This window comes from Choloepus didactylus, chromosome 7 (assembly GCF_015220235.1).
Source record: "Choloepus didactylus isolate mChoDid1 chromosome 7, mChoDid1.pri, whole genome shotgun sequence".
NCBI lineage: Eukaryota > Metazoa > Chordata > Mammalia > Pilosa > Megalonychidae > Choloepus > Choloepus didactylus.
The window spans coordinates 118,317,981-118,342,915 of record NC_051313.1 but is presented as its reverse complement, the minus strand read 5'-3'; the positions used below and the strand labels follow the sequence as shown (position 1 = coordinate 118,342,915).

Below are 24,935 nucleotides of genomic sequence, written 5' to 3'. Positions count from 1 at the left end.
AGGTGGGAGGGTAGGGAGGAAAGCAGAGAGAATAGATGGGGACTGAAGGTCATAGGGAAGCGGATAACAGGACGTAGCAAACTCATCCGGGGGTTGTGGGAAAGACCCCCTAGGATTTGGGGAGAATTCCCTGGAGGGTGTTTCAAGAGAAATGGAGGAAGAAAAGAGGAGGGTGGGATGAGAGAGAGTGAGGGAGCTAGACTGGAAGAGAGAAGGGAAAGAGAAATCCACTCAGGGGAGACACATTTAAATAGTGTGTAGGGGGGGTGAGCACAAGGTGGGCAGGTCCGGTTAAAAGGGATGCCCATTCTTCTTGCGGGGCGGTAAATGGGGAGAGGAGGGAAGGCGTGGGCCTGTAAGGGTCCTGACAACCCCACCCCTCCCCAGATACACCCCCTTTCTGATCCGGACCGGAGGGAGCGAGTCCAGTCGCAACAAACTGCTGAGACGCACAGTCTCCGTGCCGGTGGAGGGGCGGCCGCACGGCGAGCATGGTACGGCGGCCGAGCAGGTTCTCGTGCCCCGGACGGTGCGGGAGAGAGGCTGAAAGTGGACCGGGCGGGCAGGGAGGTGGGAGTCGGAGAACTGAGGAAGCTGTCAGGGCGGGAGGAGGCAGCGACAGTCTTGCATCCTGAGAGTGGGAGCCTGGACAGAGAAGGCGCCTGCCTCTGGGATCTGGAGCAGGGCAGGGGCTGTGGGTGAGGCCCCAGTGGGTCTCTGCCCTGCCTCGCTCCCTTTTTCCACTCCAGCAGCGAAGTTTGACTGTTTTCCTGGTGCTTGTAAAAATAGTCTCCTTAGATCTTTAGCTTCCTTTCGGAGTGAGTCTGCCTCTCCCCCTCCCAGCCCTGGTCTGGATCCTGGAGAGACTGACCCAGTTCCTGCCCTCACCCCACCCCCACCCTGACCTCTGCCCCTTCCCTATGCACCTGATTCTTCTTCCAGACCTTCAGCCCTCTGGTCCCCCCACCCTCTTCTTTTGCCTCCTTTTTCTCTTCTCATCCTTGCTCCTTTGATTTTTCGCAATTCTATCACCCCCTTTCCTCTTGGCTTACCAATTTCTCTTTTTTCCCCTATCCCTCTTGATTCCCCCAATCTCTCTCCTCTGCTCCGGGTGGAATTCCATCAGACCCCAGTCTCGTCTCTTTTCTGTTTGCAGAGCTATCTTCTCAGTCTGTCTCTCCAACTCTCTCCCTCTCTCCATCTGTCTCTTCCCTTCCCTCCCTCTTTCTGCCCCCCCCTCCACCCCCCTCTTTAGTCATTTAAAAAAAGATTTTTGTCTTCCTGAGAAGTTCGCTTAAAGGTTTCCATGGGAACGGTGGGGGGAGATGAAGGCAGAGAACAGAGATCTGCAGCCAAGGTGCACAGAGACGCCCTCAGCCCCCCGGAAACCCCCTCATTGCTGCCCCCTTCCACTGCATTTCCCCTTCCACAACTTGGGATCCAAGCCCCCGCATGCCCCCAACCTCTGGGTGGTCCATTTCTCCCATCAGCTCCCCCACCCCTGAGGATCCAAGCTTGCAGTTCCTCTCCTTAGAGAAAGCCAGTGGTCTCTCCCCATCCTTTGGCTCCCTCCACCCGTTTTCTGATAGTCTCAGGCCTCACTGCCTTGGGGGAGATCTGGGATCTTGGGTGGATGGGTGGGTGGCCAGGATGTGTGTCATTGTCGTGGAAACCTCTGACCATTGGGGTGTGTGGGTAGCACATCTCTGTGAGGCAAAGCCAGGTGGTAGTGGTGGTGGAGGGGTGTGTACAGAGCATGTGTGTGATGTCTCTCACATCTGTGTGGTGTATGTGTGCGATGTCCATGTCTGGGAAAGGTGTTTGTGTGCATGCATGCATACCTGTGTACCCAGTGGCCAGGCCAAGATGGTCACATGCTCATGGAGCATGTTTATCATGTGTCCCTGTGATTGGCACCTCTGCCCAAATATTCCCCATCTTTTTCCTTATCCTCAGGGTATGGAGTCTCTGGCTTGGGTCTCCTGTGGGTTTTGTGTGGAGGCACCACAGTGTATTTGGAGTTGGGGGTGATGTGTGGAGGTTGTGTAGTTGGGTACAGTGGAGACTGGGAGGTGGTCCACGGGTGTTTCTATTTTGAGGGAGGTTTAGTGAAAGAGTTCTTAGCTGGCAAATGTTTGGGATCTTCGAGGGATAGAAGGGCATAGGGAGATCTTCAGGGGACATCGGAATCCTCTGGGGGCTTTCTGGATGGGTGGGTGGGAATGCGCAGGTGTGTGCTGAGGCAGTGGAAGCTCCAGTCCTAGAGAGGTCGCCGGACCTTTGAGGGGCATTGGAATGCGGGGCCCCTCCTCTGTTGGGTGGAGTCGCGGCCCCTTGTTCCCTGCGCGGTTTTTTGCTTTTTTTTAATGGGGGTGGGGGTCGGCTTGCCCCAGAGGGATGTCGGGAGGCCTGGTTGGTTTTGGGGGGTCCCCTCGCCCCCCTCCCCCGTTCTCTTGCGCTGTCTCCGGGCGACGGGGCTCGTGAACAGAGGCGGCCACGGCAGCAGCGGTCGCCTAGCAACGGCGGCGGGGGCCCGGGCAACGGCGGCAGCGGCGGGAGCGGCGGCGGAGGGAGCCGTTCCCGCGGCCCTCACCGCGCGGCCGTCCGGGCCGTCCCGGGCCCCGCCGCTGCCCGCACCGCGCCGGGCGGCGCGAGCCGGGCCGCACCGCCCCTGTCCCTCCGCACCCCGCCCCACCCCGCGCGCAGGGGCGGGGCCCCTCCCCCACTGGGGACAACCCCCGCCCCCCAGAACCCCCCCGAGGGGCGGTGCGAGGTAAGGGCGGGGCTGGGCGACGGGGAGCGCGCGTGGTGGGGTGCCGCGCGCGGGGGGCGGGGGGCGCGCGTGTGCGTGGGCGAGGGGAGGGGGGTGGGGGAGGCCGCGGCGGCGGCTGCGGCGGCGGCAGCAGCTGCTCCCTCCGCATGTTCTCGCTGCATCTTCCGAGTGGGGGGAGTTATGGTAACCGGAGGGGGTGCTGCGGAGGTCGGGGGGGTCGGGGACCGGCCTCGTGAGGCCAAGGTCGCGAGCGCGCGGAGGGGCGGCCGGTGGTGCGGGGTCTTGGAGTCCCTCGGTGGAGGGGACACCCCGTGTTTCCGTGTGTGTGTGTCGTGTCCATGCTCATGTCCTCTGCGTGTTGGTGCCATGTGCACACGGGAGCCTCTGTTCCTCGTGCACACATGTGCAGCCAGTAGTGTGCAGGTGTGTCCTGTCTTGTCCTGCCTGTGCCCTGTTCCTGCCTGGGCGTTGCTGGGCAGGCCACTGGCTTTTGGGGCAGTCCATGGCCATGGTGGTCCATGTCACCTCTGACCCTGAGCATGCATGTCCTGAGCTGGGGCTCACCTCCCATCAGCCTCCTGTGTATGGGGTTGTGTGGCTGCATGAGCAGGATTTTCTGTGTCCCTGGTGGCAGGTGTGTGTCTTTGCATGTGTGTTCCAGCATCGGCCTGGATATGTGTGTCAATCCCAGCATGGGTGTCCAGGGTGTGTCTGGATGTGGGTGGTATGTGAGTGGGTGTGGGGGGGAAGGGGAGTAAGTGTGTGTGTGTTCCTTGGAATCCGACTGTGTGTGAAACACCTTTGGGTGAGCCTCTCCTAGGTCAGGGAGTGATGAAAGAAAAGCTGAAAAGGGCAGGAGTGGGATAAAAGAGGAAGTGTGGGGAGAAGGGCAGAGAAGAGGAAGGAGAGGAGCTTAGAGAGAAGAGAAGAGAGAGCCAGGGAGAAAGAATAGCAGGAGAAGGAGAATGTGGGGGGAAAGCCTGAGCCAGATTTAGAAGACAGAGGAGAATATAAGAGATCCTAAGGTGGGGAACTGGATGGAGATGGGGGGAGAAGAAGGGACCTGGGAGCTGGAGACTGCAGGGGGAGGGAGGAGAGACAGGCCTTTTAGTAAAGTAATCTCTGAAAGAAGAAACAGGGTGTGTAGGGGTGGTGATTGAAGAGGGGACTGGATTCATATAGGTTCCATGGATCAGACTTGGTTGGATCAGGGAAGGCTACCCAGGCATAGCACGTGGCTCACAGTGGGGCCTGTTAAGGCAGCGACTTCATTTAGAGGTTTTATCCCCAGCACAGAGCCTTGTCCCCCACATCCCTGCTGTCTGTCCAACCCTGTTCCTCATCCTTCTCTGGCAACCTCCCTCCTCTGGCTCCCCTTGAAGAGCTGCCAGCTGGGTGTAGAGAGGAAGAAAGGCCAGAGAGAAGGTTAGGAACTTCAGGGGTTGGGGGGCAGGGGGAGAGTCTGTGGGTGATGACAAGATTAGAGAGGTTGGAGAGGCAGGAGTCCAAGCTCTTGCTGTGTGTGTGTGAGTGAGTGCAATTGTGTGTACACAGGGTGTGTACATGTGTGGGTGTGTGCACAATGCCTGTGTACGGGTCTGTGTAGGTGGCTATGTGTGTGCATGCATGTATACATCGTGCAGGGCTGGGATATGGAGACCCAGGATTGCAGTATATGCTTATCAGGTTTGCTTCATGTGTGTATACTGGTATGTGCTGTGTTCCCTCTGCATGTCACTGCATGCAGCACTAATAACAGGATGTCCTGTGTTTTTGTCACTTGGCCCCCTTTTCCTCTGTGTTTCTGCAATTCTTTTCCTTGCAGCAGTGAGAGTCTTTGTGAGCATATGTGTGTGTGGCCTCCGTGTGCCTGTGACTTATGTGTGAGTTCATGGATCTTAAGTTTCTGGTAATGTGTGTAAGGTTATATTACCTCCAAGAACAAAGTGAACCAATAAGCAAATTTGTCCTCCTTCTGTTAATTCCTTAGTTTCAAAGCATAATTATAGTGAATTTAAGTTCGACTCTTTGCCTTCATTAGAGGAGCTTGCCTGTGAAAATAATGGCTGCGCTAGGTTCCCTGGAATGAGACTGAGACAGCTATACCTGAGAAAGGCAGAGAAATGTGACTAGGAAAGAGATATCCCGAACCCTTGGATACATTGTTTAACGTATAACAGAACTCATTTTTGCTCCTTATTCTTTTTATCACTCTGTTAGCAATAACGGATGCCTGCGTTGGAGTCAGAGTGGGGGGAAAAGGGGTTGTCCTGAGACAGAGTAGATGCGGTTTTACATTCATGTGAATGGAGGATGTTTGTGCTTTGGGGATATGGGGATACCTTGATATGTTGGGATCACGATGTACTTAAGCATATACCTCAGGGGTTAAAGCATCCCCCTGGCATGGGGGCCGTGTTGTCTCGGGACTAAATGTCCATTCCTGTAGTTGCTGCCAGAGGGACTTGGGCCACATGTCCACACCAGTGGTTTCTCATGTGAGTGTCTGGGTCCAAGTTTGTACTCTCCTGTTGCAGTGCTCACATATGTCTAAGCATGTATCCCGTGGGGTTTGTGGGCCTCCTGATCTCAGAATGTGGATCAGCAAACCTGTGCTCACAATTGTCTGTATGTCTCATAAGCACATAAACCCCTATTTATTTTTTGTATGTGGTTCTCATATACACGTTCCCCACAGCTCAGTGTATGTTTCTGTGCTTTACACATGTGTTCCTGAGGGACTGATGAAGGTTCCTGTGTCACGGGAATCACATTTTTGTGTGCGAACCTTCTAACACCTGGGTTTTAGAGTTAAAGGGAAGCTGGGGACTGATTCTAGGGCAGTTTTGCAATTCCAAAGGCAGGCAGTGAAGATGTAGCTGTGGCCCTCCCTTGTTCTGGAACCTAGAGGGTTAATAGCAGCTCTTCCGGTCCCCCCCTCCAGGCTGTAGCTTCTTGTTGCCGTGGAGATGGTGGCCCCGCCCCTGATGCAGCACCTGCCCCCCCATTGGCTGCAGTGGTGACTGTGGGGCTGAGGGGGGAGCCCAGGCCTGGGCAGCCATTCTGGAGCTGGAGCCGGAGCTTGGCATCCCCCCACATTCATTCTCCTCGAGCCCCTTGGCCCCTCTGAATCCCCTTAAAGCAGAGCCTTAGCTTCTCTCCTCTGAGCCGCCACCCCTCCAGACTCTTGGCTATTGGAGCCTTAGCCGCATTCACCTCTCTTCCTCCTCTTCTCCCTACCCTCACTTGGGAGTCCTCAGAGCCCCCACTACCTGGCCTCTCCATTCCTCTGCATTCTTTTCACCCCTTCCCCCTTCCCTTCAGAGTCCTTGCCACTGCAGTGCACGTGGAACCAGCCCCTTCTTCCTATCCCCCCTTCCCTGGATTTTCTGTCCCTGCGCTTCCTCCCCTGCTACCCCTCACAGGTCCCTTCCAAGACCTCCCCCTCCAGTCCAGGGAGGGGGTCATGGGAGGCAACCCTGGCACTCTGGACAGACAGGAGTTCCAGGAAGGGGGGCAAGTTGAAGACGACTGGGGAGTGGGGGGAGGAAGAGGAAAGTCTATCTATAGGCAATGACCTTTGACCCATCTTTATCCCCAGCTAGCCCCTTCTGGGGGTGGGTGGGCACCAGGGACTTAGCCTCCTTGGATCTTCGGTGTCCATCATTACTGGGATTTTACTGACCCTCTCAGCCATGCCCCCTTGCTGACTGCCAGCCCCAGCCATGGGCCTAAGGCCTCCCACCCCATCCCCCTCAGGGGGCTCCAGCTCGGGTTCCTTGCCCCCTCCTTCCCGCTGCCAGCCACTCCGCCGCCGATGCTCTTCCTGCTGCTTTCCGGGGGGTAGGTGAGGCTGGAGCTGAGGGGCAGAGGGAGGTGGGAGGACACACTGGGGCCAGGGGTGGAAACGTGGGGTAACAGCTTCCCCCTGACCCTCTCCCCAACTTCCTCTCCCCAACTTCCCCTCTGGTCCTTTCCTCCCCTCCAGAATACCACTTGGGTCGCTCAAGGAGGAAGAGCGTCCCAGGGGGGGAAGCAGTACAGCATGGAGGCCGCCCCTGCTGCACCCTTCCGGCCCTCGGTAAGTGAATGAAGGGATCTGCCAGATGTGGCTCAGCTGGGGCCCCTCCCCTCCAGTCCAGTTGGAGCCCCAAGATTCTGAGAAAGGGGGCAGGAGAGAGGGAGTGTGTGTGTGTGTGCGCGCGTGCACGTCTCCCCACCTCTCCAGTTTCCCCATTCTTGGCTCTGCCCCCCTACCTCTCGGACCATCCCTCCCACCTTCTCCTAGCTGATGTGTGTGTGTTTGTGTGTGCACTCGCACCCATGGGAGCAGAGGAAGACAAACTGGTAGCAGAGCTCCTACCCCCCCTTTCCTCACCCCTAGAGGCTTCCCCTTTTCCCTCATCCCGCCTTCATCTAGGGATTCTCTACCAGCTAAGGGGTGACAGGTAAAACTGACCCTGCCTCAACCCTCCCCTATCCCCATCTCCCCCTACCCACCCCCCACCCCCAGCAAGGCTTCCTGAGCCGGCGGCTAAAAAGCTCCATCAAACGCACGAAGTCACAGCCCAAACTTGATCGGACCAGCAGCTTTCGCCAGATCCTGCCTCGCTTCCGAAGTGCTGACCATGACCGGTACAGGGGCGGGAGCATGTGGGATGAGATGGATGTGTAGTATAGGTCTCTAAAGGGAGATGAGGAGGGATGAAGGTTATCTGTGCACGATGGTTAGAGGACTCCCATTAGGTGAGGGCCATTATGGGACAAAGGACAGATCAGTGTGGAAGAAGAGCTGCGATAGGGATCAGGAAGTAGCAAGGGAGGGCTGGGGCACAGGGAGAGGATGAAGGTGAAGCCAAGGAGGGACTCTTCAGGCCAACAGGATGGGCTCTAGCCCAGGGTTAAAGGAGACGTACAGGACAGAGAAGTGATGAGCTGGTGTGTGTGTGTGTGTCATTTAAGGAATCCAGGAAGGGGGTGGTGGGTTATTGGGGGAGGGAGCAATATGATCTAGGTGAAGGCTATCAGGGAAGGGCAAGAAATATAGGGGGCAGCAGATTGGGGTGGAGTTGAGGGTGGTGAATGAGGGCTAGGGAAGGGGATTATAGACTGTGGCAGAGGAAGGGAAAGCTGGGACAGGTATACAGGTTGACAGAATGGGGAGGGGAGGCTGCCGGATTAATCCTTGGACTGAGTGAGGCCTGAGGAAAAACCCTGAGGGAAATTCAGAGGGCACTGTCTCTGAAGCCCGGGCTGAAGGAGATCAGATGTTTGCCTTTGTTGTCTGCTTCTCTGGGTCCCCCTCTGGGTTTACCCCTCACCCAATCACTCCCTAGGGAGAACCCGGTCCTCCCTTTCCCCCATGTCTGGCCGCCCCCGGGATTGGGCAGGTAGGGAGATTGGGATAAGGTGAGTCAGCCACCTTCCCCTGCTCACTTCCCGTGTCGCCAGAGCTGGATTTGGGGTCGCCGGGAGGGGGGTTGGTGGTGGTGAGGGCATGGTATTCCTGGCCGCGGGGGTGGGGGGCCGGGGGAGCGTGGCGCTGACGGCAGCCAGAGCCCGCGATGACGGGGCTGCTATAAATAGCTCCATGGAGGCTCCCACACCCGAGCTCCCCCACCCGCTTTCCTACTGCTTTCTACTCTTCACCCCCTCTCCATCTCCTACTGCTCACTCTCTCTCCTTACTCTGTGCCCCCATCCCCATTCCCCTCAGCCCCCTTTATCTTCTGCTCTCCCCCAGTGATTTTCAATATTTCATCCTCTCTTATCCCACTATTTCTTTTCCTGTGTCCATCTCTCCAGTTGCCCCTCCTTAGCTTTCTGCACACATCTGTCTCCTTTTCTTCTTCTTGCTCTTCCTCCTGTTCTTCCCCAGTCCCCATCTTCAGACTCTTACCTTCATTCACTTTCTTTTCTGCCCACAGCTTTCTCCTATTTCTCATAATTTCCCCCTACTCTGCTTAAACTTGTCCTCCCCTCCCTCCCTTCTTTTCTATCATTAAATGTTTATTAGGCCCTAGCTGTGTGCCTAGACCAAACAAACACCTAATTATCTCCTCTACTTCCGGTTCTTTATTTCCATTTTCATCCTTATATTGAGACTCTGGTTTCTGGGGTCTCCCAGGCCCACCTTGTTCTCTTCTTTTTCTGCCATGCTGTTTCTGGATTGAGATATTTCTAGGCACCCCCAGGCCCCACAACCCCTATGTTGAACTGGGGAGAGTTCTTAAAGGGTTCCGGGTGCTCACACAGTCATCATATCCTTCCCAGGTGCACGCTGGATTTCTTTCTCTGGGTTTCTTTCTGTCTGTGTTGGAGTGGGAAGGCATGTCCTGAGGCCTTCTCCCCAAGAGCCTCCATCCTAGAGCATGACTGATGATCCAGGGCCCCCGGGGTGTGTAGGAAGAGTAGGGGCCCTGACCCTCTCTCCTGACCCTATCACCTGCCAGGGCCCGGCTGATGCAGAGTTTTAAGGAGTCACACTCCCACGAGTCCTTACTGAGTCCTAGCAGTGCAGCTGAGGCCTTGGAACTCAACTTGGATGAAGATTCCATTATCAAGCCAGTGCACAGCTCCATTCTGGGCCAGGAGTTCTGCTTTGAGGTACTTGGTCTGGTGGGCTGGGGAGTACCGAAGGGCAAGGACAGTGGATAGGGTGGGCAGAGAGGCCTAGAGAAAGTGACACAGGTGGGAATGTCAAAGAAAGAAATTCTGGGGCTAGGAGAAAGGAGAATAGGCCAGGGAGGGAGAGATGGGGTGGATTCTCCAGTCCTTAGGAGTCACTTTCCTGCTGGAGCCCCATCTCTCAACTCTGTACCCCTCTCTAGGTAACGACGTCATCAGGAACAAAATGTTTTGCCTGTCGATCTGCTGCTGAAAGGGACAAATGGATCGAGAATCTGCAGCGGGCAGTAAAACCCAACAAGGTAGTGGGAAGTAAAGGAGACAGAATCAACATGGCCAGGGGAAAGGGGAAGCTACAGGGGAAGTGGGGGCCTAGGGAGAAAGATGAGCTAAAGGAGGGGAGGCTGGAGGTAGGAGGAGACAGAGGTGGAAGAGTAGGGGTGACCCCTGTTTTTCTGTGAGTCACCCATTTCTTTTCTCTTCCTTTCCCCACTGCTACCCTACATCATGATCTCTCCCTACCCTAGAATCATAGACTTATAGAGTTGGTGACAGGTGGTCTCCTAGCTCTTGCTTACAGAGTTTCTGCAGGACCAAAAAATTGTCAGTTAGCCAGGTTCCTGGGCCTTGGTTTCCTTTCTGTAAAATTGGTGGGAATGGGGTTGGACTAGGTGATGTCTGAGGTCCCTTTTGGTTCAGAAATTCTGTAAGTCCGTGTCCTTCCCAAGACTTCTACTTCCCAGGAGAAATGCTCCCAGTCCCATCAGCTATTCTCTGTATCTCAGTTTCCAGCGAGCTCACTGTCCGGGTCATTCTGCTCTGGGGGAGCTCTTGCTTCTTGAAGAATAAGACCCAAGGTGCCAGATACGATCCAACCCATGCAGAGTCCAAACACCAGGCTCCTTTCCAACACATTGCAGTGTCACCCAAGCCTCACCACGAGCTCATGGTCAAATTCTGTCCTCCTGGGCCTTTATATAGCACCTACCAAGCCTCAGCCAGCCTATGTCCAAGCAGTTTATTTCTCTTTGCAATTAAATTTCTGATAGTCTCTGAAAGACTTTCTGGTACTCTTCAAGTTTCACCTTAATAATTTTAGTTTATTATTCCAGCTTCTGAAATCTTGCCCAGTCCTGCTTCTGTTATCTAGTATATGAGCTGCCCTTCTCAGCCTTGTCTGCTGTCTTGTAGATTCTGTCCTACTTTCTCACGGTCTCTCTTTTGATATCTCTGTCTCTCTGTTCCTTTCCCTTTATCCACTGTGCCCACCCCACCATGCCAGGACAACAGCCGCCGGGTGGACAACGTGCTGAAGCTGTGGATCATAGAGGCCCGGGAGCTGCCCCCCAAGAAGCGGTACTACTGTGAGCTCTGCCTGGATGACATGCTGTATGCACGCACCACCTCCAAACCCCGCTCAGCCTCGGGGGACACCGTCTTCTGGGGCGAGCACTTCGAGTTCAACAACCTGCCGGCTGTCCGTGCCCTGCGGCTGCATCTGTACCGTGACTCGGACAAAAAGCGCAAGAAGGACAAGGCGGGCTACGTCGGCCTGGTGACTGTGCCTGTGGCCACCCTGGCTGGGCGCCACTTCACAGAGCAGTGGTATCCCGTAACCCTGCCGACCGGCAGTGGGGGCTCTGGAGGGGTGGGGGGCTCAGGAGGGGGTGGGGGGTCAGGGGGCGGCTCAGGGAGCAAGGGCAAAGGAGGCTGCCCAGCTGTGCGGCTGAAAGCACGTTACCAGACAATGAGTATCCTGCCCATGGAGTTGTATAAGGAGTTTGCGGAGTACGTCACCAACCATTATCGGATGCTGTGCGCAGTGCTGGAGCCCGCCCTGAATGTCAAGGGCAAGGAGGAGGTTGCCAGTGCCCTGGTTCACATCCTGCAGAGTACTGGCAAGGCCAAGGTGAGTGCTGTGCCCTCAGGGAATGGTGACTTGGGAGTGGGCATATGCCTGGGGAGCAGTGAGGGAGCACACTTCTGTCATCATGAGCTTGGGTTGCACAGAGGCTGACCACTGGATTTCTCTGGGCCCCAGGACTTCCTTTCAGACATGGCCATGTCCGAGGTGGACCGGTTCATGGAGCGGGAACACCTCATATTCCGCGAGAACACGCTCGCCACTAAAGCCATAGAAGAATACATGAGACTGATTGGTCAGAAATACCTCAAGGATGCCATTGGTATGGCCCACCACACACCCACCCCATCCCTAAACCTGGCTGCCCCAGACCCCAAGTCAACCTCTCCCCAGCATGATGCTTCCCAGTCCAGAGTCCCAGGACTCCAGCCTCCAACCACTGGATTCCACAATCCCCCAACCCAGGCAGCTTCCATCCCTGCCCTTGGAATGCATGACCTCCCCGTTGTGCCCCCATCCACCAGGGGAGTTCATCCGTGCTCTGTATGAGTCTGAGGAGAACTGTGAGGTGGACCCCATCAAGTGCACAGCGTCCAGTCTGGCAGAGCACCAGGCCAACCTGCGAATGTGCTGTGAGTTGGCCCTGTGCAAGGTGGTCAACTCCCATTGGTGAGACTGGGAACGCTGGGCCGGGGACTGGGGTGGGGGAAGTCATGTGTTCATCTGTTCATCCATCTGTCCATCCTCAAAGAGGACTGACTGAGCACGAGTTAGGGGCCAAATGGTGTGCTGGGTGCCATAGAGCAGACAGAGATGAATGAGGCCTGGTCCCTGCCCTCAGAGGCCTCCACCAGAATGATAGAGATAAAACGGATAAACAAATAGCATTAAGTGCTGGGCAAGGGTTCTCTGTCCGAGGAGGTAGAGCTTTGATTGAGCTAAGTGGGGAAGGCTGTGTGGAAGAAGAGCCCTTGGGTAGAGCTTTGAAGACTGGGTCAGTCTCTGATACATGGCCATAGAAGGCAAGGAAGACACTTTGGAAGAGGGCTGTAGGCTGGGCTTATAGAGGTGAGAAGGTGGGCTCTCAGAGGACAGCAGTGAGAACATGTTTAATGAAGAACATGGCTCCTAATGGTGAGTAGGGTGAGAGATGTTAGACAAATGGGTTAAAGTTAGAATCTGGAAGGCTTCAGATGCCAGGTTAAGGAGTTTTGAGTTTCATTGGTAGGTTATATGATGTCATCAAAGGTGCTAGTGCTGGAAGTATCGTGATTGATTAGATTAATCCATGAGTAGTAGTGGTGGTGGGAGGGGGGGCTTCCTGGAGTAGGGAGAATGGTGTCCAGGCTGGCTGGAGGCTATTAAGGGGTCAGGGTGAAAATCAGGTCCTGAATCAGGATGGTGGCAGCAAAAAAAATAGAAAGGTGCTGCCTCTGAGGGAAGGATCAGCAGGAGGGGGCAGGAGGGGGCAAGTCTGCGGGGAGTCAAGGGTGACTCAAGAGGCCCTGAGGCTGGTGGTTGGGAGACCGGTGGCCTCATTGGTGGAACTGGGAAAGTCAGGAGGAGGAGCCAGTTGGAGGTGTGGGGGCGATGGTGGAGCTCGGTTTTACACAGTAGAGTTTAAGGTGTCAGTGGGACATTGAATTGGAATGGGGAGGCGGGTGAATGAGCTCTGAGCCATTCCAGGGACTGGGGATTATGCCTAGGGTTACCTGCATCCCCATTTCCCTGGAATCCAGAAGAGTTGGGGGGTCCGAGCTCCCTATACCTCAAGTGACCCTCCATCTCTCTCCCATCTCTGTCTCTCCCTGGTGTCTGTTTTTCTTCTCCTCCTCTCTTGTCTCTCTCACACACCCCTCCGTCTCTCTCCCACGTTGTCTCTCTCCCCTCACTTTCTCTACCCCCCTGCATTTCTCTCTCCCCAATCTGTCTGTTCTCTCTGCCATGGACCTCTTCCTCCCGCAGCCTCCTGTCTTTCTCCTGCAGTCCCTCCCTCCCCGTCTCTCTAGCCTCTGTTTCCACACCCTCACTTCCTACCACCCCCCTCAGCATGTTCCCTGGAAGCTGAGGGTCTCTGGGGCTCAGTCCCGGTCTCTCTCTTTCTCTCTCTCTCTCTCTGTCTCCCTACCCCTTCCCCCCAGCGTGTTCCCGAGGGAGCTGAAGGAGGTGTTTGCGTCTTGGCGACTACGCTGCGCAGAGCGGGGCCGGGAGGATATTGCTGACAGGCTGATCAGTGCCTCGCTTTTCCTGCGCTTCCTCTGCCCAGCCATTATGTCGCCCAGTCTCTTTGGGCTCATGCAGGAGTACCCAGATGAGCAGACCTCGCGAACCCTTACCCTCATCGCCAAGGTCATCCAGAACCTGGCCAACTTTTCCAAGTGAGCAAAGCCTCTGGCGGACTTGGGGTGTGCAGGAAAGATCTCCACAGTCCTCACAGACCCTGAGCCAGTGTGTGTGTGTGTGTGTGTGTGTGTGTGTGTGTGTGTGTGTGTGTGTGTGTGTGTGTGTGTGTGTGTGTGTGTGTGTGTGTGTGTGTGTGTGTGTGTGTGTGTGTGTGTGTGTGTGTGTGTGTGTGTGTGTGTGTGGCCTTCTGTGTGTCTGTGACCTCTACTTTCTGGGTCCCTTCCCTTGGTCAGGTTTACCTCAAAGGAGGACTTCCTGGGATTCATGAATGAGTTTCTGGAGTTGGAGTGGGGTTCCATGCAGCAGTTCCTCTATGAGATCTCCAACCTGGACACACTGACCAACAGCAGTAGCTTTGAGGGTTACATCGACTTGGGCCGAGAGCTCTCCACTCTGCACGCCCTGCTCTGGGAGGTGCTGCCCCAGCTCAGCAAGGTCAGCAAATGCCCCTGTCCCAGATATTTCCGGAGGCCCCTGTGGCTTGAGAGACCACCCCCTGCACAGATTTTTCTCCCCTCCCTGTACCTGGAGGTGTTACTACCACTCCTCTATCTCATTCACTCTCCATCTGAGGCTCTCTGAGAGTTAGGTACTTAGCCCCAGGTAATACCCTCACCCTTCCAGGAAGCCCTCCTGAAGCTGGGCCCACTGCCCCGGCTCCTCAATGACATCAGCACAGCTCTGAGGAACCCCAACATCCAGAGGCAGCCGAGCCGCCAGAGTGAGCGGCCCCGGCCTCAGCCCATGGTGCTGCGGGGGCCGTCAGCAGAGATGCAGGGCTACATGATGCGGGACCTCAACAGGTGAGTACCCTGGGACTCCCACTCCTGTGCCCTAGGAGCACCTGCTTTTCTGTCCCAGATACCACTCCCTGGGCTCCACATGCATCCCTCTAGGGCTTGAAAGAAAAGAAAAATAGGCAGGTTCTCAGGGAAAAATGGTAAGGAGACATGTAGCCAGTGGTAGGCTGAGAGCCCTTTAAAGCCAGAGAGAGCAAGAAACACAGACCCCTAGGAAAAGTGCTGAAGCTCCTCCAGCTGTCAGCTTAGTTGTAAGCCTAGGGGACCCCTGTGGCATGCTCTGATTCACTCTGTCCCTCTGCCCACTAATGCCTGTCCCATGGCTGAAGCTCATCCGGACACGCTGGTTCAGCCGTGTGGTGTCAAAATAGCCAAATGTCTCTGTAAAAAAAGCACTTCCCCCAGACCTACCACAACCCCACAGACCTCCCCATGGTCCAGCACATAGAGAAGTAACAACTGGAAGCCTAGCTGGGCCTCCGGGGACACCACATCCACTTTGATGGGTCGGTGCCTGTGCCTTCCCTGCTGCTCATTATTTCAGTGATCGCCCTGCTTGTTCTCTGCCCTCTCCCTCCATGACATCACTCCACCATGCCTGCCTCTCCTTCCATTCGTCCATGTCTCTCCTGCCCACGTCTCTCCTTCTCTCTGTCTGTGCTCGCCCCTCTTTCCATCTCTCTCCAGCTCCATCGACCTTCAGTCCTTCATGGCTCGAGGCCTCAACAGGTGAGGGGCTCTCCCCTCCCCCCTCCTCTCCTGGCTGCTCCCTCTCCCATTCCACTGGCCTTTACCCTCCTCCTCTCTTCTCCTCAGTGCACCCTCATCTCCACCATATCTGCCCAGACCCTGCCCCTCATCCCTGTCCTTGAAGCCCCCATATTCCCTCCTCTAGGGCTCCTCCAGGCCTCACTCCCTTGCTGGAGGAACTCTGTCCCTTCCTTCTTCCCAAGTATCCCTTCCCATCTTCCCTGCTTGGCCCCTCCAGAGCTGCCACCACTAGCTCTCAGTCCTTCCCTGTGGGTCCCCACTTTTCACCCCAAGGCCTGTGCCACACCACAGCAGGCTCAATTGCCAGTAGTCCTGGTCTTACCTTCTGCTTGTATGCCCCTTCCCTTCCAACAGCTCTATGGACATGGCTCGCCTCCCCTCCCCAACCAAGGAAAAACCACCCCCACCACCCCCCGGTGGGGGTAAAGACCTGTTCTATGTAAGCCGCCCACCCCTGGCCCGTTCCTCGCCAGCATACTGCACGAGCAGCTCGGACATCACAGAACCAGAACAGAAGATGCTGAGTGTCAACAAGAGTGTGTCCATGCTGGATCTGCAGGGTGACGGGCCTGGTGGCCGCCTCAACAGCAGCAGCGTTTCCAACCTGGCGGCTGTCGGGGACCTGCTGCACTCGAGCCAGGCCTCACTGACAGCAGCTTTGGGGCTACGGCCTGCACCCGCCGGACGCCTCTCCCAGGGGAGTGGTTCGTCCATCACAGCAGCTGGTATGCGCCTCAGCCAGATGGGTGTCACCACGGATGGAGTCCCTGCCCAGCAACTGCGCATCCCCCTCTCCTTCCAGAACCCTCTCTTCCACATGGCTGCCGATGGGCCAGGTCCCCCAGGGGGCCACGGAGTGGGTGGTGGTCATGGCCCACCCCCCTCCCATCACCACCATCACCACCATCACCACCACCGAGGTGGAGAGCCCCCTGGGGACACCTTTGCCCCATTCCATGGCTATAGCAAGAGTGAAGACCTCTCCTCAGGGGTCCCCAAGCCCCCTGCCGCCTCCATCCTTCATAGCCACAGCTACAGTGATGAGTTTGGACCCTCTGGCACTGACTTCACCCGTCGGCAGCTCTCGCTCCAGGACAACCTGCAGCACATGCTGTCCCCTCCCCAGATCACCATTGGTCCCCAGAGGCCAGCCCCCTCAGGGCCTGGAGGTGGGAGTGGCGGGGGCAGCAGCGGGAGTGGCGGGGGCCAGCCGCCTCCGTTGCAGAGGGGAAAGTCTCAGCAGTTGACAGTCAGCGCTGCCCAGAAACCCCGGCCATCCAGCGGGAATCTATTGCAGTCACCAGAGCCGAGTTATGGCCCTGCCCGTCCACGGCAACAGAGCCTCAGCAAGGAGGGCAGCATTGGGGGCAGCGGGGGCAGCGGTGGCGGAGGAGGGGGTGGGGGGCTCAAGCCCTCCATCACCAAGCAGGTAGGTGAGAGTGGGAAGAAGGCTGGATGGGTAAAGAGGAGGGAGGGAAGAAGGAAATGGGGGAGGGGGGTGAAATAGAGTCTGTTGTCTGAAGTTACAATTTTCTCACTTCCTTTCATTCGTTAAACAAATGTATATATAGGGCATCTGCTATGTACCATGTGCTCCTCTAGGCACTGTGGATATGGCAGTGAACACAACAGACAAAACTCTCTGCCCTCATGGAGCTCACGTTCCAGAGGGGAGATGTGATAAATCAGTAACTTATGGAATATTCAAGAGGCGATAAGTGCTAGAGCAGGGTAACAGGAATAGGACCAGCATCTCCTTTGGCTGTTGTCTCTCCCTCTAAATGTACCCTGCCTTTTCCTACCTTTCCTCTCTCTCTTTGCCCCCCACCTTTGCCATGTCCCAGCATTCTCAGACGCCATCCACGCTGAACCCCACCATGCCAGCCTCTGAGCGGACAGTGGCCTGGGTGTCCAATATGCCTCACCTGTCAGCTGACATTGAGAGTGCCCACATTGAGCGGGAAGAGTACAAGCTCAAGGAGTACTCGAAATCGATGGATGAGAGCCGACTGGACAGGGTACGCTGGGCCCTGCCAGCCCCAAGCCGCTTGGCCTTCCCTTTACCCACAGGGGAAGCCTCTAGTCACTGCCAAAGAAAACATCCAGGGTCAGATAGAGAACAAAGACTCACTCCCTCCTTTTGGAAAACCTTCAGTCTGATAGGGGTGACCAGATATACACTAACAGTCTGTTGAAAAGTCAATTTTAACTCTATTTTGTAGATTATATCATAGACCATGTGGGGGAAATTACATTCTATATTAGCATGACCTCAATGTTCTTCCCCAGGGAGAACATAAACCCTGTGTTCCTGTGACTGCTCAGGAAAGGAGAAGTTATTTTATTAACAGCTTGAGTTAATAAATTGTGTGGGGGAGAAGACTGTAGTTGCACTGCAAGCTGTGTCTGGCTTACCCACTGTGCCAGGGGCCTTGGTGACACAGGGTCGGTGTGCAATGACTGTTGGAAAGTAGTGTGTATTGGCCCATGTGTGGAAAGGCTGTCCAGACTGCTGATGGGGGCCGAGGGCAAAAGGCACAACTAGCTCTGGGGCACTCACAGGTGACTTAGCAGGAAAGTTCCCTGGGGAAATTGTTGCTCCAAGGAGGGTGGCTGCCAGATTAGGTCCTATGTAAAGAAAGTGTGACCCCAAATAGAGGAGTGGAGGGGTTTCTTGGGGATAGTGGTCTTTGAGTGTAAGATGTTGGCACTGATTTAAATAGACTTGGTCTAGCAGCCTTTCTCTACCAAATTCCATGAGAGAATTAAGCTCTTATACTCTTAAAATATCCATCATAGGTGATGAATTTCTTTCCTTTGCATCTAGAATGGTGCTGGTTATGAATGTACTCTCTTCAGAGAACTGAGAAAATAGGCTGTCAAATAATTTTTTCTGTTCTGTGGTTCAGATGAGGAATCCTTATTGAGGAAAGCTTTAGACTAGCACTGATAGAACTTTTGACAGTGATGGAGATGCTGTACAGTCTGCACTGTCCAATACAGTCTCTAGTCACATATGGCTAGTGCAATTGAGTAACTGAATTTTTAGTTTTATTTAAATTTTAATTAGCCACACCTGGCTAGTAGCTACCATATTGGACAGCACAGCTCCGGACTCGAGAACCATTAGAGCAGATAAATGACTCTTCGGAGCCCTTCCAGCCCTGGAATTCTGGGCTCATTATTAATAGAGACTTAACTCAGCTTGATGGCCAGACCCCTTATCCCAGGGACAGAGCCAAGAGAGGGAGTCACATGTAGGACAATACCTTCCTCTCCTCCATCTAACATCTTTTCTTCCTGTCTCCATGTGCTCTGGGCCTGGGTTTGGGCTGAGGAGCCACCACCTTGTCTTTAATTTCTGGGTACAGTCACTCAAGGTGTGTCTGCAAGTCTGGCTAGGTTTCTGTGTGGGTCCTTGTGTCTGAGTGCACATGTGAGGACATACATATACCTTTCAGGTTGTGGGAATCTGTGACATTCCCCCATTTTGAGGGGCGCCTCAGCTCCGTGAGGAAGCCTTCTCAAAAGCGGGTGTGTGTGCATGATCGCCAGGCAGGGAAAGGCTGGAGGAGGTGGTTGGGGTATCCCTCAGCATGCAGTGCTGTGCTTAGCAGGCAGGATGGAGAAGGGCTAGTGGGCTCAGGGCGGAGCACCCCTCACAGTGCGGGGTCATGTGCCCGGCGGGCAGGTGAAGGAGTACGAGGAGGAGATCCACTCACTGAAGGAGCGGCTGCACATGTCCAACCGGAAGTTGGAAGAATATGAGCGGAGGCTGCTGTCCCAGGAGGAACAGACCAGCAAAATCCTGATGCAGTATCAGGCCCGACTGGAGCAGAGCGAGAAGAGGCTGAGACAGCAGCAGGTGGAGAAGGACTCACAGATCAAGAGCATCATTGGCAGGTGAGGGGCGGCCCGGGGAGGGGCAGCAAGGAAGAGCCTGAGGCTGAAGAGAGCACCCAAGGTCCCCCTCCTACCCTCATCCCCAACCTCAGGAGACCAGGAAAGCCCACGACCCTACTCCCAGGGATGCCACCCATTCCCCCCATCACCAGATGGGAAGAAACCTTTGTACATTAAATGTCCCCTTACTAAACCCTGACCTCTCTCCTGATAGAGGTACTTCTGAAGCCTTTGGAAGATGTGCCTGTTATTGGGCAACCATCACTGTGTGTCTGGACCCAGCCAAGGCTGGGAGTCCCCACTGGTTATACTCATCGCAGGCTGTGATGTTCACCCCAAACTTAAGCAGGGATTCCTAGCCAAAGTAGCCACTTGCCTGCCCCCAACCTAGGCTGATCCTTCCTCTCCACCTTGGAAAGGTCTGTCAGAAAGTCAGCGACCTCCTTGTTAGCCTGTGGACTAGTTTTCAACTGTTCTGCCAAGCCCTGGGCTCCGAAGGAGGTGTCTCAACAAGGGGTCTGTTATCTTGAAAGCTAGGAGGAGGTGGGGCAGGAATCCTGGGCCCACTCCAACCAGAGCCAGCTCCATTTTGCTCCATTCTAAATGTGCTTTTGAGTAAGATTTAATTAGAAGAAAAAGGCTTCTTGACTTGAATTATTTCTTTTTAAACCACTGCTCTTATTGATATCCTTTATGGGGGCCTTTAATTCCCTGTGAATTCCAGAAATCACCTTGAGATTCTTCATCAAAGACAGGGAGGTGGCTGGGGTTTTTCAGGGGCCATCACTGGAGACAGCCTGGGCTCAGTGTGCTGAAGTGGGGGACGTAGAAGCCAGGTCCTCAGCCACAAGGGTCTGTGGAAGGGGTGCTGCTGTCCTGACCTAGGAGGTTGGGGGTTTGGGGTGTCTGGGTGGTAGAGATCTCTGAGGCACAGGAAGCTGTCCTTAGCAGGGAGACATGAGGGCCTTTGAGAGGAAGGTGGCGAGTATGACTCTGAGTAACAAACAGGGAGTCTTCGGGGTCGTGACAATGGAGGGATTCTGAGGCAAGGGGAGAAGGATGCCTGGGGCTTTTCTGGGGAGCGGTGGGAGGGAGGGGGTTCCCCAGGATCAGGAGTTCATGAGCAGGCTCCAAGCCTGTGTCCGCCACTAACCCCACTGAAGCCCGTCCCTTCAGGCTGATGCTGGTGGAGGAGGAGCTGCGCCGGGACCACCCCACCATGGCTGAGCCGCTGCCCGAACCCAAGAAGAGGCTGCTCGACGCTCAGGTGGAAATTACAATGTCATTTATCTTCTCCGTGTCCCATCCCCATCCATCCCACTGTCCTTCGTGCCCTCACCGCAGTAGCCACCCCAGCCCCATCGCCATCTGTCTCTCCCATTGTCCTCCATTTGTCCTCTGGCTGCTACTGGCAGCCCCCAGTGACCCCATCTTCATCCCATCGTCCGTGCCTTTGTCACTCCTAGCAGTGTCAGCCCCACCCTCTGTGCCTTCCCACCCCCCCTTCTCTACTCCTGTCTACGTCATTACTTTCTGAGTACTACCAAGCCCCAGTTTTGCTGCCCCCATTCCGCCACCCAGATCCTTGAACCCCTGTCCCTTTCTTGCTCCTTCCTGTTCCAGGCGGGGAGTTCCGCTTCCTCTGAGCTCTTCTGGGCCCTGGAGGGCTAGAAGCTGCAGTTTGCTAGAACAGAGCATAGTGTGGTATGAGCTCTAGTTTCCTCACGCTCTGACAGGTTCGCCGCAGACTTTGGGTCCCTATCACCCCTGTTCTCTTAGCTCCCTGACCCCTTGGCAGCTCCTGCATAGCTTACTTTTCCTGACTCTTGAGATGTTGCCTTCAAGGCCTCCTACCTTTAACCTCACCCTTTCTCTCAGTATTTACGTATGGCCTTCCTTTGGCCCTCCTACTCTTCTGGCTCTCATGTCTGACTAGATTTCCAGCTCCCTTCTGCCCTCCCTCTCTTCTCACCAGGCAGCTTTCAGGACCTCCCTTCTGCACTGTTACCTTGCTCTCCCCAAATTCTGCTCACTTTCTTACCCATGCTCCTCCTTCCTCTACTCTGACCAGCAGGCTCCTCCCATCACCACCACCAAGGTTCCTGACCCCATGACCCCACTCTCTCCCCCTGCAGCTCCTCATCAGGTAATTCTCCTGGTTCCGCTTTGACCACGGGCGGAGGACACAGGGGGAGGTGACTCCGGACCACTGCAGGTTGGTCATGAAGCCCACTCCCCTCCACCTCTCCGGAGCCTCTCTCCTTTCTCACCACTGCCTTCCAAGAGCCTCCACAGACCCTCCCTCCTGACAGCTCCTGCACAGACCCATCTCCCAAGGCACCATCCAAGGAGAGCTCTTTCTGCTGCTCCCAGAATTGTTCAGCGATACCTTACCAATACGCGGGGGCTTTTACCCTAGACAGCCCAGCACATTCACAGACCACACCCCCAAACACACCCCTTTCCTACTCACCCCTCACAGCCTCCTGACTCCAAAATCTCCTCCTCCTCCTATTTCTCCAGTGTGCGTCTGTCACCCCCCATTTCACCAGAGCGTCTGGGGGTTGGGACATTGGAGGTGGGGCCTGTTAAAGGGGTGGAGGCAATGATGGGTTGAGGGACCCTGGCTATAAGGGGCTATGCCGACTGCAGAAGGTAGGTCGGGGTTTCTTCTTCCTTCCCTAACCTTGGTTATCTTCCCTTCCTTCTTTTCACACCTCACCTGTTTCTCTCTCTTCCTCCTCCCCTACATCTGTGAGGTAAAAGGCATCTGGGTCTCATATTAGCCCCCCAGTGGGTGGGTATTAACTCAGGGAGACTTTGGGGGGGCTCTGGAAAGAATGCTGTTCATGTCCTGGTGATCAGAAGGGTGGATGGGACCAGGAGAAGGGGCCAGCAAGGAACCTTGGACCGATGTTAGGACGTGGACTTGCTCCTGTGGTGTGGGAGTTGGGAATAGGGTGAGACGTCTTCTTAGGTAAGCTCGCAAGCTCAGTGGCCATGTTGACTCCCAGGAAAAGAATGTTAAATAACCTCTCAGCTCACATCTCTGGCTTGCTAATGCCACTCACTCCCCCTCTCCCGCCACCCAGTGGCCTTGCTGGACACATATTCCTACCTGGAAAGCCAGTAAATGGGAACCTGTCAGTGACTGACATCACTTCTGAGATGCTTTATTTTCTGTGGGATTGATCTGCAGTGGGCAGTGGCTCCGCAAACTAATTTTAAATCTCTGCCTGCCCAGCCTTTCTGTCAAAGTAGTTAGTGATCTGTAAACAGATGCTAAAAGGCACCAGGGGACCTCACCATTTAAAGGACTCCTGCAGTGAATTCTTTTGTAAAATGAATAATGGCACCCTAATTTATCTGCTTTCTAAATTTGGGTTCACGGGGGTGTTAGGGGGCATGCCTGTGTGCTGTCGCCAGCAGATGAGCAGAGGGAAGGGAATCTGAGGTTTCCTTCCTCTGCTCTCCTGCCATACTCAGGACATCTTACTACAAATAATTTCCTCTCTTGGTAACTTGCAGAAAGTGTGTGAGATAGTCAGCCAAGAGGGCAGCTTTGCTTAAGGCTAGGGTTTTGGTGATCTTCTGAGAGGTGAGCTCTCTGATTCGGGGATGAAAGAGCTGTTCTAGGAGCCTTTGCTTGGAATGTTTATGTGTCTTTTGGAAACATGTCCAGAGATTTCCAGGCCTGAATGCCTGGTGGTCCTAGAAATAGCTTGGGCATTTGTCCTAGACTGCTTCCAGGTTATCAGTCCTTCTGCAACTCTGCCATTAATTTAAAAATAAATTCTGACCCTGTCTTTTAAAAAGCCAAGTTCATGACCAGAATTGTAGGGGGGTACAGATGGCTTTCTTCTTCTCTCTTAGCAGAGGAACAGAGGCTAGGACTGAGGGCAGGAACCAAGAGTTGGTGCAGCAGTGGTAAGAGGTGATGAGAATAGGACTAGGGAGAGGGATTGAAAGGGAGGTGGGGGTAGAAAGGAATGAAGCCAGTTTCTGTTTCCTGGGGAGGCAGAGATTGGGACATGCTGTTTCTCTGCAGAAGCTCCTAGTCATTTCTGCCATAAGTGTGAGAGAGGCAGCCCTCCCACAATATTTTTCCCTTCTCAAACCACTTCCCTGAATCCCCTTCCTTTCCCCCCAGTACAGTTAAACCTCTCTAATTTGGAATGTTATATTTGAGAAGATGGCTACTCTGAATAAAACTGAATGACAGTGTCTATTTAATGAAATGCATGTCTTCAAAATATATACAGTAAGTAGAACTCGGTGAACAAGGCTCTTCCCACTTGAGGCCCTCAGGGAGCATGGGTTAATGAACACATAGGATTGAAAAGTCTGTTTTCTGGTATAGGTTAAATATCTCCTCCTACAGACACATTTTCACCATTCATTTGCTTTAGCACACCCTTTCTTCATAGATAAAGGAAAACTGAAGCCCAGTTTTTGTTCAAATTATGAAAAAATTCCAAATCCGTGGGGGTTTGGATTAATGAGGTTTTGCTGTACCGCCTCCCCTTGTTCCCGCAACACAAAGTTCCAACCACGGATTGGGGGTGGGCTGGGAGGGGGGTCCCAAGAGGAAGAGGGTGGGCTGGGCAGGGAATATGCAGGTAAAAGATTGAAAGGGTTAAGTTGGGGGAGAGGTCGCTACTTGTTTCTTTTGAGCTGGTTTCCTGGTGTGACTCCCTGGGTTGAACGGGCTCCTCTTTGGAGTCTAGGGGTGAGATTTTCTTCTTTGATCCCAGAGGACATAACTTCTGCTGCAGGTGAGAAACAAAATAGGAGGATGGTGGGGATTGTCCTGGGAGGGTAGGGGTGGAATATGGCTTGTGGAGGAGGCTGCCTGTGGGGGAGGCCACTGCTGGGGGTCTGGTACCCAGGTCCCCGCGAAGCGTCTCAATAAGTCCGCGCTCTCCTTTTTGGTGTCTTGCAGGAGAGGCAGCTTCCCCCCTTGGGTCCAACAAACCCGCGTGTGACGCTGGCCCCACCCTGGAACGGCCTGGCCCCCCCCGCCCCGCCCCCCCCACCCCGGCTACAGATCACCGAGAACGGCGAGTTCCGAAACACCGCAGACCACTAGCCCACCCAGCATCACCAACCCCGTCCTCCTCCTTCCCCGTGCACCCCACCCCGGAAGAGCACCAACCACCAGGACTGGACGTCGCTGAGGGACCGCGGGATTGCCTCCCTGGATGCCTCCTTGGGGGGCATTGATTCCCCACCCCCACTGCACCATTTCCAGGAGGGAGAGCGGGGACTCTCAGCCACCCCCTGTTCCTTCCTGTCTGGGTGCTGCCCCCTCTGTGACCCCCAAGGACCCTTGCCCCAGGACACCTCCTACCCCACACAGACCCCTTCACTCTGGGGTGCTATCCCCATCCTCTGCCTCATCGTTCCCCTGAGCACTGGGGGACAGAGCCTCGCCCCCACCCTGGGGGTGTGGCACCTCCAAACTTTCAACTTCAGGGTGATTTTTTAGCATAACCAGAGCTGACAATCTAACTCCCCTCTACCGCCCCATTTTGGCCTCCCCTGCCCCCCTTGTTATGGGGAGGGGACCCCAGGTGAGGGGGCCCTATTACCCCTTGATTTCTCAGGAGCGTCTGGGGGGCTCAGCACGCACAAACTCCTTCTCCTCCCACCACTCTTAAATTTACTTTCTCCCCACCCAGAACCCAGATGGGGTGGAGGGGACCACCGGGGCAGGGAGGGGGCGGCAAGGGGGGAATGGGAGTTGTCTCTCCTTCTTCCCACACCTGATCTGCTCTTGGCTGGTCCCAGAGCGG

General features: G+C 55.1%; 1 protein-coding gene across 17 annotated transcripts; it reads left to right on the top strand.

The window, feature by feature from the left end:
• Nucleotides 1-385: 385 nt before the first annotated feature.
• SYNGAP1 (synaptic Ras GTPase activating protein 1) lies at nucleotides 386-24,845 on the top strand. 17 transcript variants are annotated; one of them, XR_005218017.1, is made up of 19 exons: nucleotides 386-494; nucleotides 6,762-6,854; nucleotides 7,287-7,408; nucleotides 9,225-9,378; nucleotides 9,603-9,701; nucleotides 10,682-11,308; nucleotides 11,441-11,585; nucleotides 11,788-11,932; nucleotides 13,405-13,641; nucleotides 13,900-14,101; nucleotides 14,291-14,469; nucleotides 15,154-15,195; nucleotides 15,592-16,666; nucleotides 17,082-17,255; nucleotides 18,935-19,140; nucleotides 20,304-20,407; nucleotides 21,276-21,355; nucleotides 23,291-23,401; nucleotides 24,083-24,105. XR_005218017.1 is itself a non-coding variant. In XM_037844056.1 (17 exons), exons 1-17 carry the CDS (start codon nucleotides 492-494, stop codon nucleotides 24,227-24,229), a joined length of 3,747 nt encoding a protein of 1,248 aa, XP_037699984.1. In that variant the 5' UTR covers nucleotides 386-491; the 3' UTR covers nucleotides 24,230-24,845. The 17 variants fall into 17 exon arrangements, 10 of the variants coding, with proteins under 10 accessions (XP_037699984.1, XP_037699986.1, XP_037699988.1 ...); XR_005218018.1 differs by lacking the exon at nucleotides 23,291-23,401 and having other exon boundaries at nucleotides 24,083-24,154; XR_005218020.1 differs by lacking the exon at nucleotides 386-494 and having other exon boundaries at nucleotides 6,804-6,854; nucleotides 18,929-19,140; nucleotides 20,317-20,407.
• Nucleotides 24,846-24,935: the final 90 nt, after the last annotated feature.